At 40.0% G+C, this 12,095-nt stretch overlaps 1 protein-coding gene across 1 annotated transcript; it reads right to left on the bottom strand.

Annotated features, from left to right (window-relative positions):
- Positions 1 to 4,898: 4,898 nt before the first annotated feature.
- LOC127347426 (probable receptor-like protein kinase At5g18500) lies at positions 4,899 to 9,010 on the bottom strand. Its single transcript, XM_051373616.2, has 8 exons — positions 8,881 to 9,010; positions 7,128 to 7,804; positions 6,921 to 7,025; positions 6,677 to 6,799; positions 6,084 to 6,254; positions 5,819 to 5,948; positions 5,479 to 5,688; positions 4,899 to 5,374 (listed from the first exon to the last, which is right to left on the bottom strand). The coding sequence occupies exons 2-8, from the start codon at positions 7,784 to 7,786 to the stop codon at positions 5,231 to 5,233; spliced, it is 1,542 nt and encodes a 513-aa protein (XP_051229576.2). The 5' UTR covers positions 7,787 to 7,804; positions 8,881 to 9,010; the 3' UTR covers positions 4,899 to 5,230.
- Between the last annotated feature and the right edge of the window lie 3,085 nt (positions 9,011 to 12,095).

The raw sequence follows: 12,095 nt of genomic DNA, 5'->3' as shown, positions 1-12,095 counted from the left end.
GAGGCGCAACAGTGGGCGAGCGCAGGAGCCCGGGGTGTCCGCCAGATCCTCCCCTAGACTAGGTCTCCTTTCTTGGGTCGAGTTGTAGTGCGGGGTGTTGGTTCCTTTGGGGACATGTACATATAACCTTTTTTCTATCTATCAATGCATCGAAACGCAAGTCTTTTGCGTTTTCGTGATTTTTTTTTTTCAGTTAGCTCATATGAAGTCTCTTTATATGAGAGCGCCTGTTTTTCGCTTGGCTTGACACTGCTTACTAGCATGCAGTTATATTGAACTTTTCATCGAATAGTTAATTAAGAGGTAGAATGCACTACTACGTGCAACTTTAGGTTATGATGAGACGTGCAGTTAGGCACTTGCACTTTTGCTAATCTAAATTATAGTATTTGTTTGGAATGCTCATTTGTTTGACATGTTGAGAATTATTTGTTTGGAATGCAGTTAGGATGATCCACTAAGTGGATGATTAATTTGCTTAGCTTCTAATCAGGTTTCTCCTTGTGGATAATTATTTGCATTCATTCAGTAACTGAAGTTTCACCTCTCTATGAAAGGTAGCATGATCGGCGAAAATTTTCAGAGAGAACCTCACCTTTGTTTTTTTAACAAATAGCATATATTAATATCGTGAAGATACCAATTATCGCGAAGAGAGAGAACCTCATCTTTCTAGGCGGTGATTCTGTTTGGCTAGTGCAGGGAGAGGCAAGAGAGTTTACTGAACATTTGTTTTGTTCGCACAGAGATCTTTTTTGGAGATAAGTCCAAAGCCCTTCATTTATATAAAAGCAACACACAAATTACTGGGAAGAACCGTCTTTCTTACACGTTCAAGCAACAATAAAAACATCCAGAACCCCTACATCTAGTTACAAGCTACAGCGAGAGGCTGAAAGGCAACTAGATAAACTGGTGCAAAACAAAACACCGCGACAGATATTCAGTTAACAACCCCACGCGGTTTTGACAGGAAATAGGAGCTTTGTGCCGCCATCTTCAACTTCTCATTTCGTGCAAGCCAGATGGACCAGGACCCCTGGAGATTTCAGACCCATGTTAGCAAAATCATCAAAATTTTGTGGTGTCCCATCCCGCCCCAAGGTTTGTTTCAGCCACCACCAATTAAAATGAGAGAAGGTGCCAGATTTGTTAAGCGCCCAGACCCCCCACATCCGGCGAATCCAAAAGAATAACAGAGCATAAGAATTTTTTTCATTTCATCCCATTCGCGCATCTTACGCAGTCCAAAAGAACAATTGATCACTTGTGCCACCGAAGTATTTGGATCATCACAGTGCTGAAAAATAAATCGGAACCGAATACTCAAAGGCCAGGCACCTCTCCATGACACACATCTTTCCGAAAGGAGGTTTTGTTAGGAGCTTGTTGATTTTGGCATGGACCCAGATCCATGATTGGTTGGTCCTGATATCGGGAGACCATACACCGATTCTTATTTACTCAGGAGTGAAGGCACACTTGGGCAATAAGCCAAAATTTTCTTTTGAGTTGCATTGGTTGCGTCAAGAGGGTTTTGTTGATATGATTGATAAAGAATGGAATTCGGTGATGGTGGGTTTGAATCCAATGGAGACATGGTTGAATAAACTTAGGCATGTAAGAAATTTTTTAAAAGGATGGGCAAAAAATCAAAGCGGGAAGTATAAAAAAGAGAAGGAGAGGTTACTTGGGATAATTGATCATTTAGATGTGAAAGCTGAAACGAATATTTTGACTTTGGCGGAAAGGACGGTTTTAAAAAAGGCAAACGATGATCTAAATAAACTAAGAAGAGATGAGGAATCTAAATGGGCTCAAAGAGCCAAAGTTAAACATATCCAAGAAGGAGGAAATAATACAAGGTATTTTCATTTTATTGCAAATGGGAAACATCGTAAAAAGAAATTTTCCAGTTAGAACAACAAGAGGGAACTATTGTTGGGGAGGATAATCTAAAGGTCTACATTACTGAATTTTATAAGAAATTATTTGGGGCGCCGATCCCAAATAATATCTCTTTGGTAGAGTAATAAGTGCAGGACATTCCTCAGATATCTGATGCTGAGAATGATATTTTGACAGCACCGTTTTCAGAGGAAGAGGTTCATGAGGCGCTTTTTCGGATGGAACGTAACAAAGCTCCAGGACCTGATGGCTTTCCTGCGGAGTTTTACCAAAAATGTTGGGTTATAATAAAGGATGATTTATTGGCGCTTTTTAATCAGTTTAGTACTGGGAACTTGCCTCTCTACAAACTGAATTTTGGTGTCATCACTTTATTACCCAAGAAGGAGGATGCGGTCCAAATACAACAATATAGACCTATTTGTCTGTTGAATGTGTGTTTCAAATTTTTTACTAAAGCTGGCACGAATCGTATAACGGGGATTGCCCCACGAGTTATAAAACCCACACAATCAGCCTTTATGCCGGGGAGGAACATTTTAGAAGGGGTGGTCATTCTGCATGAAACAATACATGAGTAACATACTAAAAAATTGGATGGGGTTTTATTTAAGATTGATTTTGAGAAGGCATATGATAAAGTGAAATGGCCTTTTCTACAACAGACTTTGAGGATGAAGGGATTTGCCCCTGAATGGTGTAGAATTGTGCAACAATTTGTACAAGGGGAAGTGTTGGTGTAAAAGTAAATGATGACATTGGTCATTATTTCCAAACAAAAAAGGGTTGAGGCAAGATGATCCGTTGTCTCCGATTCTTTTTAATATTGTAGTGGATATGCTAGCCATCATAATTGAACGAGCTAAAAATGATGGTCAAGTGGGAGGACTTATTCCTCATCTTGTTGAGGGAGGTATCTCTATATTACAATATGCCGATGACACTATCCTCTTTATGGAGCATGACCTTATGAAAGCTGTTAATATGAAGTTAATTTTATGTCTTTTTGAAGAACTCTCAGGGCTTAAAATTAACTTCCATAAAAGCGAGATTTTTTGTTTTGGTAAGGCGAAGGATGAGGTGGACCAGTATAAGCGGATATTTGGATGTGACGCTGGTTCATTACCCTTGAGATACTTAGGTATTCCTATCCATTACAGAAAACTTAGAAATTCTGATTGGTATCCAGTGGAGACTCGGTTTGAAAGCAAATTGGGATGCTGGAAAGGAAAATTACTATCCTATGGGGATAGACTTGTCCTTATCAATTCAGTTTTAACAAGCTTACCTATGTTTATGCTATCTTTTCTAGAAATACCTGTTGGGGTAAGGAAAAGGTTGGATTTTTATAGGTCTAGATTCTTCTGGCAATCTGATGAAAATAAAAGAAAATATAGACTTACAAAATGGAATATTGTATGCCGACCCAAGGATCAAGGGGGATTGGGTATTGAGGTTCTAGAACTCAAGAATAGATATTTATTGAGCAAGTGGCTTTATAAACTTCTTAATGAAGATGGGATGTGGCAAGAATTGTTACAAAATAAATATTTAAGACAAAAGACATTATCCGGAGTACAAGCTAAGCCCACAGATTCTCCTTTTTGAAAGGGATTGATGGGGGTGAAGGATGATTTCTTCAGTAGAGGGTTCATCAGGGTTAGTAATGGTGAAGCTACTCGTTTTTGGGAAGATATTTGGTTAGGAAAAAGACCATTAGCTGAACAATACCCATCCTTATATAATATTGTGCACCACAAGAATGTAACGGTAGCTCATGTGTTAGCCCAAACACCTCTGAATATCAGTTTCAGAAGGTTATTGGTGGGAAACAAATGGACTTTGTGGTTACAGTTGTGCCAAAAACTTATGAGGGTTACTTTGAATGATGAGAAAGATCGTTTTATTTGGAATTTAACAACCAATGGTTTGTTTACAGTTAAATCTATTTATGAGGATCTTATGAATGACCACACCCCCTTTCTGCGAAAATACCTATGGAAAGTTAAAGTTCCTCTTAAGATAATTTTTTTTATGTGGTTTCTGAGTAATAAGGTTTTACTCACGAAAGATAATTTAGCTAAAAGACGGTGGAATGGGTGTACAAAATGTGTTTTCTGTGGAGAACAGGAGACTATTGAACACCTCTTCATCACTTGCCCTTTAGCTAAACTACTTTGGCGCACGATCACTTTTACCTTTGCTCTTCCACCTCCGACCAATATTACAAATATGTTTGGCAATTGGTTAAATGGAGTTGATAGACAATCTAAGGCTTTCATCCGGGTTGGAGTCTCGGCCTTATGTTGGGCTATATGGAGGGCGAGGAATGACATCATTTTTAACAAAAAACAATCTTTTCATTTTTTGCAGGTTATCCATACGATGGCACATTGGGTTCAGTTGTGGGCTCTACTGTCACCGGAGGGACAGCGGGATGCTATGGTTACTGGATGCACACGGCTCCTGACGGTCGCTCAGGATATCTTGTGCCAGGCTGGCTGGTGGCACAATAGGCGGCTACATTGATGGATACAGTTTTCTGTAGTCTATTGGTGCTTTGTTTCTTTCGATGGTTGATTCTTGTATCAATCCTCGGTAACGCTTGAGATGTAATAACTTTTGTAATACTCTTGATCTTAATAAAAGGCCGTGTGCATCATCATGATGCAGAAGCCGGGGTTTTATTCCCCATTTTGAAAAAAAAAAAATCTAAACACCAGAGCCAAAACTCCATGCCTGGCTTAGATGTACTGTAAGTTACTTCCTCTTTTTTCGGAACTGAATGAAGAAAATGAGGAGGGAGAATATGTGGTGACATTTCAATGCTTTCAATGAACTAAAACCAATTTTATTTCTGAAACTTATAGAGAATCATTTTAATTCGAGGATGTGGGCATTCCTCGTTGTTAACAAACAACAGTCAAGTGAAATAGCACATTTTCCAGTCTGAACAATTCAATTCATACATAAGGACACATGCTGACAAGTGAACAACCAACCACAAGTCAAATTTTCTTTCTTTGCTTTTATACTCTTGGTGTGTACAATATAGTAGAGATAAGAAAAGTCTGTAGCTCATACAGCAGAGAGCTTTTCAGACGTTTTTACAAGCTAGTACTGTACATCCTTCAGCCGTCATACACACCACTGTACATTCCATGTATCAACAAATGCAAAAATCCCTGCTTCTGAGGGATGAAAAGAATCAACCAGTCCGTTATCATATTCAGAACAATTCTCCACAATGATTTTTTCCTCTTGCACAGGTATCTCTCTATATGTATCTTCAGATGTTTAGGCTTTCCTTCTCTTCTTTACCTCACTTGACCGAAAATGTACGACTCTTTGACCGGGGAGGCCTCTCCTCATGCTCAGGGTCGTCACTCCTGTTGATGCTGTTCTTGCCCCTCAATGGTGCCGTTTCAGTATTTTCAGACACGCGGTTCTGTCGCTGTCTTCGTTCCTGCAAATCAAATCACTAGAGTGCTCAACTTTTGTGATAGTGCATATGCATGAATTGCAGGTATGCCAACAGTGATATATGGATGTTATTTTTGTGAATCAAACCTCTTGGGGTATGGCTTCGCTAGAATCCAACATCCGGACGACCTGATCCATCCGCGGTCTCTTCTCAGCATTCAGATCAATACACCGCAGAGCTGTCAAAAGGGCACGTTTGAGCTCCTTTGTTGACGGTCTTCTCTCAAGGTGTGGGTCAACCACTTCGTCAGACCGTCTGTTGGCAACCATCACTTTAAGCCAATCGACCAGGTTTACCTACAGGTGAACAGCAGTGTGTTGGAAATTAAGGGCTTCGAGTTGTATGTTAAGATATGAGATAAAAAATAACGAGTAAACAAAGAGATATAGGATCTTAAAAATTACAGAAAGAGTTTACTAGTATTACCTCACTTGGGGGGCGGTCGTAGTCAATTGGATCTCTACCTGTAATAACTTCCAATAAAAGAACCCCAAAGCTGTAGACATCACTCTTTTCATTCAAAAGCCCACTGTTAGCATACTCAGGCGCGACATAGCTGTACAAAAATAGAAAAGTTGTTGAGTAAAACCATATACTAGCATCCACAATTTTTCTCCCAAAATATAATGGGCAAAATTTGGAAAATGCAAAAAGAAAGTGACTCATATATACTGTGGCATGAAAAACTTACCCAAAGGTACCCATAACTCGAGTAGCAATATGACTTTTACCAGCACCAAGCATCTTGGCCAAACCAAAGTCAGATATTTTGGCATTAAACTCATCATCAATCAAGATATTACTGGCCTTGATGTCACGATGCACAACCTTTGGTTCAAGTGCCTCATGTAAGTACGCAAGGCTGCAAAGAAAATGTGGACTTTGTATCAAATTCATGTTGCGAGGGCAGCAAGATGCTAGGTGAAAATAAGAACTAACTAATGACTAAACAGAGCACCACCGTGTTACTAAAAACCTAGTATACTTGCAACAAAAAAAAAAGCAGTACTTAACTGTGATCTGGTAACAACAAGAAATGGCTAAAATTTGTGTGGTCTCAACCCTTCCATTAATCAGATGTTAGGGGTTGCCCTCTAAACTTGCTTCTGTTCACAACAGTATATACATACTGGTGGCTAAGCAACTTAGTTCAAAAAAACTAAGAATAGTTAAACCCAGATGCCGTCACGACTGATAAAATCTTGGGAGTTGACAATGAATCAATGATGTAGAGTGCGTTACTATCCTAAGAAAACTAAAGAGTCTAGTGAAAGAGTTACTCACGCCTTTGCAGTCCCCAAAAGAACTTTCATGCGAGCTAACCATGTGAGAGAGCTGTACTGGGACAATTCTCCGTGGAGCCAACTTTCAAGATTCCCATTGTTAACAAACTCATACACAAGCATCCTGTTTATGCAAACAAATCAAGCAATCCATGTTATGAACTTATTTGATGCTATAATGACCAAAGCATAACAGCGATGCTATAGACAAAATGGAAGAAGAAAAAATGAACACATAATCTGACCTTTGGATACCCTCAACACAGTACCCCAAAAGCCGGACCAAATTTTTGTGGCGTACATTACCAATTGCCTCGACTTCCACTCTGAATTCCCTCTCGGCCTGTCCCCTGCACAAAGCCAGGAAATTATTGTAAAAGCTAAAATGAGTCAACACAATAAACACATGGATGTCCATTTCATCACCCAAATTCTGCTATAGGAAGACTCACAAATTATTAAGGATTTTCTTCACAGCAACTGGGGTGCCATTTGATAATCTTCCACGGTACACAACACCATATCCGCCCTCGCCAATTACGTTATCCTTTGAAAAATGGTCTGTTGCAACATCTAGATCTCTTAGAGTGAACCAATGGCCCCAACCAAGGTAAGAGAACTCGGGTAAGCCTGCTAGTGGCGCAGAATCAGCGGTAGCATGTACTGAAGGCTGTTCACCGACTGAAACAGGTTGAATTCCGTCACAGCCATCAGCATGACAAAAAGAACCTGAAACTTTCTTCTCTTCCATATGCCTCGAATTGTCCTCCTGAGCCAACTGAACTGCATGTTTATCCGTTGATTCAACAGGCCCATTCTCAATGGCGAGTAGAAGCCCATCATGTACAACGAAATCATTGGGTGAAAAATGGTCAGGCACCCTTACTTCTGTGATATCTTTAAATGCAGAAGGTATCTGGGTCATGGGAAGCTCCTTGAATGCCCTACGTGACCGCCTGATCCAGCTCTGGATGGTAAGGCATATAACAAGGATAAGAAGAACACCCAGGAGGGATGCTCCAACAGCTATCCCGATGACAACCCATAGTTTAAGTCCAAAGACGATTGTTTTCTCATGAAGCGATTCTGTTAGCGTGGAGTTTGATGACATCTTGTTATCATCAAGTACCTACATTGAAAGAACAAGAACAAGTTATTCAAAACTGCAAAAATTCACTTCCCCGGACCATAAGAATAGAAGATTGTGTTTTGCATCGTGAATGTGCTGCAATAATAAATAGATTGAATTTGGAGTGGAATAACTAGTAACCAGATGAACAGCATATGGAAAACAACATTTATCATTATGGTTTGGATAGAGTAAGAGGAGAGAACTCAATGTTTGGTCTGTGCCTCTGTGGACATTTAATATTATCTGTTTCAAGCTGATCCTAGTGTTTGTAGGAAGATAAATACTGGAACTGTTTGCTGATTTAGAAAGTAATGAGAAAGCTACATTGCAACCACCAAGACAAGCCCAAGCAAAAGTCTCCATCTTCGCGAGTTCAGTATGCATTTAGAGGGGAGGCAAATGCAAATTAAGTTCTTGCAACAATGTAGCTAAACGGGTAGTAGGAGTATAATTTAAGCAGAAGGGAGCAGAACACAATGACATCTGGCCAAGATCAACTTAACCTACCTGACCAGCTAACTACTATTCCCATACCTAGAGGTTACTTGCTATTTCAGAATTAAGTATGTCCAATCCAAGAAGGTGCAGGATTAAATAATAACTAACTAAAGTATGGAAACAGCCTGATGCTATTGGCACTAGAATAAGAAAATCGGTGCTAGCAAACATCAGTCATACGTCCTCGATTATGAACGCCACAGATGCAATATCCACAGAAACACAAATTTTGGATTTACGACAACTTAACCTAGAACAGGAGGAATTTGCCCACGGTTCAGGGAACATCCAAAGCAACTAGGCACACGCAAGCTAGAACAGATGGGGGTAGACTACCACCTATGAGCTAGCACTAAATACCAAGAACATCCTAAATGCCACAGGTAAACATAATACAATCTTCTTGACGGGCTGAAATCTGGGCACCGAAATTGAATCAGCGCGAGCATTGGGATAATGGCAGGGGGGGTGAGGGGGGAGAGTAGGAAAAGTGGAACTGGAGGATGAGTGAGATCCAAGTACACACTCGCATTCCAAGAACGAAAGGCGAAGGGGAATTGGGGCGGATAGGGTACCTGGGATCCAGCGAAGCAGCAGCAACGGAGGAAGACGACGAGGAAGAGGAATTGCAATGGGGGAATGTATGGGGAGGAAGGGGATTTGGAGATGGAATTGGAAGGTGGTGGCGGCAGGAGAAGGGGAGTTGTCAGCGTGGTTGGTAGTGTGCGAGAATGGAGTAGCGAGTCGGTCAGGCGAGGGAGTGACGCAGAAGAAAGCAGCCGAGCGAAGCGAAGTGAGTGGTAAACGCAAAGTAAAGCACACGCTCCCACCTCCAAACGACGGTAGATCTTGCTGCTGCAACCAACGTTCCCAAATAAATAAATTCTACTAAAACGATTCGAAATGGTGAGCAGCGGAATATTTACCTTTTTGAACCCGATAAGTCAATGCAATTCAGATACTGGTGAAACATCATGATCTAAGGTCACACCAAATGGAAAACTAAGGGGCATCTTGGATTGTAGGAATTTCATATGATTTGCCTTTGGATTAAAGGCATGGTGTACCCAAATTAATATACAGTATTTATTTATTACGAAATAGAGACATACTCCCACGAAAAATTATATGGATTGGATTCAAATGCCTCATTCTCTTTCTTAGGCTCAAGCGCGTAGGATCATGGCATTTTTCTTTTGTTTCTCATGTGTTTCATCCAAATAATCATTCCTAAAGTTTTTTTTGTGTTTTACAATCTTCCATTTTCCCAATGCAAACATGTGAGATTCATGTGTTTTATCTATTTATGTAGTTCTCAGCCGTATGATCCAAAGAGACCCCAAATCATTTTAGCCCTTAGGAAAGGCTCACTTTCTCCTTCAATTCTCTCTCCTCCTTCTCCTTGAGAGTCACTCTTGCCCTCTCACGTCTAACTTCCTCCTTGGTGGAAGTGGAGGAATGTGTTAGGAGATCGGCTTGTCATGTTCATAGTAGGTCTAGGGCTAGGTCTAGGTCTGGTGTTGCTTCTAGGGCAAACAACGTCATGCCATTTAGGACCTTTCTTCGACGCTTGCAAGTGGTGGTTGGAGGATGTTGCTCCCCTTCTCGGTATTCTCCCCATGATTGTTACTAGAGTGGGATCTAGAGGATGCTCTCCTAATAATCCAGCCGGTTTATAGGATCTGATGCACTGACTGAAACCTAGATGTCACCTAGAGGGGGTGAATATGCAATTTGAAAAAATTACGGTTTTGGCATGAGTAAATGTGAATGTAAAGTATAGTCCTCTAATTATCAAGCATAAAACCTACTTATGCTAGGCTCAACTATGTGCACCAATAACATGTGCTTAACAAAATTCATATGGATTGGATTCATATGCCTCATTCTCATTCTTAGGCTCAAGTGCGTAGGATCGAGGCATCTTTCTTTTGTTTTTCATGTGTTTCATCCAAACGATCATTCCTAAAGCTTTTTTTATGTTTTTCAATAATCCATTTTCCCAATGCAAACTAGTGAGATTCATGTGTTTCTCAACCGTGTTATCCAAAGTGGCCCCAACTCTTTTTAGTCCTTAGGAAAGGCTCGGTTTTCCCTTCAATTCTCTCCCCCCCTCCTCGAGACTCGCTCTTGTCCCTCTCAGCTCTAAGAAGTCTACGATATCTAGTGCTATATCATCTGGAGACACTCACTTTTATCAAATACTAATGGTGGTCACATCCCCTTTCTGGTGGTAGTCATTGAGGATCTCAAAAACAGAGATCGAAAAAATGTCTCAACAATGACAACACTGCCAAGGAGGATTTAGAGATAAATAATGGAGGAGATTGTCAAATTACTCCACGTTTTAGATCCAATAGGTCCCCCTTCACATGGGGGGGATGGAGAGAAACCCAAGTTTTAGAGATCACCAATGGAGGAGAGAGAGAGAGAGAAAGAGGTGCTCAAAAGCTTAGGAAACATAAGGGAAGAATGCCCCTTAAATACCCCCCCCAATCCAACTATTATTTAGTTTTTTGTGATGTTCGGAACATCCAGATAAGCTTAAAACTTCTTGGGCACATATGGGTGCCCGAATTCCAACTTTTTGGACTATTTGAGAGGTTGCTCCGAAACTTGCAAGGTCACCAGTACAAAAAAAAAGACCATATCCTGAGTCCAGACACCAACTTTGACAATCTCAGGCTCATTGGAAAGATAAAAAAAAGATCTGATTCTTTGAGCGTACCAAATAACAACAAAGGAGGATAAACTCCAAATATGGAACCAACAAAACCTCCAACATTCAAAAATCAACAAATTTTTAAATTCAAAATCTGTTTTTGATGAACTTGAGCTTATATTGAAGATAACAACAAGCTGTAAAATCTCACATGGATAAAAGGCATATAAAACTAAGAATGGATTGCTAGGGATGCAAACGGTGAGCTATCTATGGACGATGTGATCAAGCTATATCTAACTAGAGGTAGATGATGATGATCATGCCCGCGTGAAGTTGGAAAACCTTTCTTGATTGTGGTATCTTGGTGAAGACTTGAAAATTGCTCTCGCATACTCTATTATGAGAAAGCCTCACTTTATATCTTCACATGTCCATTATCACCAAATGTATGACAAGCTTCAAGCACATAATCTCTTCAAGATACTCTTGAACTTTCACTTGTCAACCTTGATGTAGAGCAACACCACTTGATGTCATCATCCCATGGGCTACATGAAATCTTCCTTTTGATGCAAGCTCATAGAGAGATACATAATCCTAGAGAGAGAAACAAAACAATGTACACATAGATCACATGTTAGTTTGTTGGAGATATGCCCAAGAGGCAATAATAAAAGTGGTTATTATATATCTTTATGTTTATGATAAATGTTTATATACCATGCTATAATTGTATTAACCGAAACATTGATACATGTGTGTTATGTAAACAACAATGAGTCCCTAGTAAGCCTCTTAACTAGCTTGTTGATTAATAGATGATTAGTTTCATAATCATGAACATTGGATGTTGTTAATAACAAGGTTATATCATTATATGAATGATGTAATGGACACACCCAATTAAGCGTAGCATAAGATCACATCATTAAGTTATTTGCTATAAGCTTTTGATACATAGTTACCTAGTCCTTATGACCATGAGATCATGTAAATCACTTATGCTGGAAAGGTACTTTGATTACATCAAACGCCACTGCGTAAATGGGTGGTTATAAAGGTGGGATTAAGTATCCGAAAAGTATGAGTTGAGGCATATGGATCAACAGTGGGATTTGTCCATCC

The sequence above is a fragment of the Lolium perenne genome, chromosome 4, assembly GCF_019359855.2.
Source record: "Lolium perenne isolate Kyuss_39 chromosome 4, Kyuss_2.0, whole genome shotgun sequence".
NCBI lineage: Eukaryota > Viridiplantae > Streptophyta > Magnoliopsida > Poales > Poaceae > Lolium > Lolium perenne.
The sequence above is the reverse complement of the archived record's forward strand: the minus strand, read 5'-3'. Positions and strand labels throughout refer to the sequence as shown.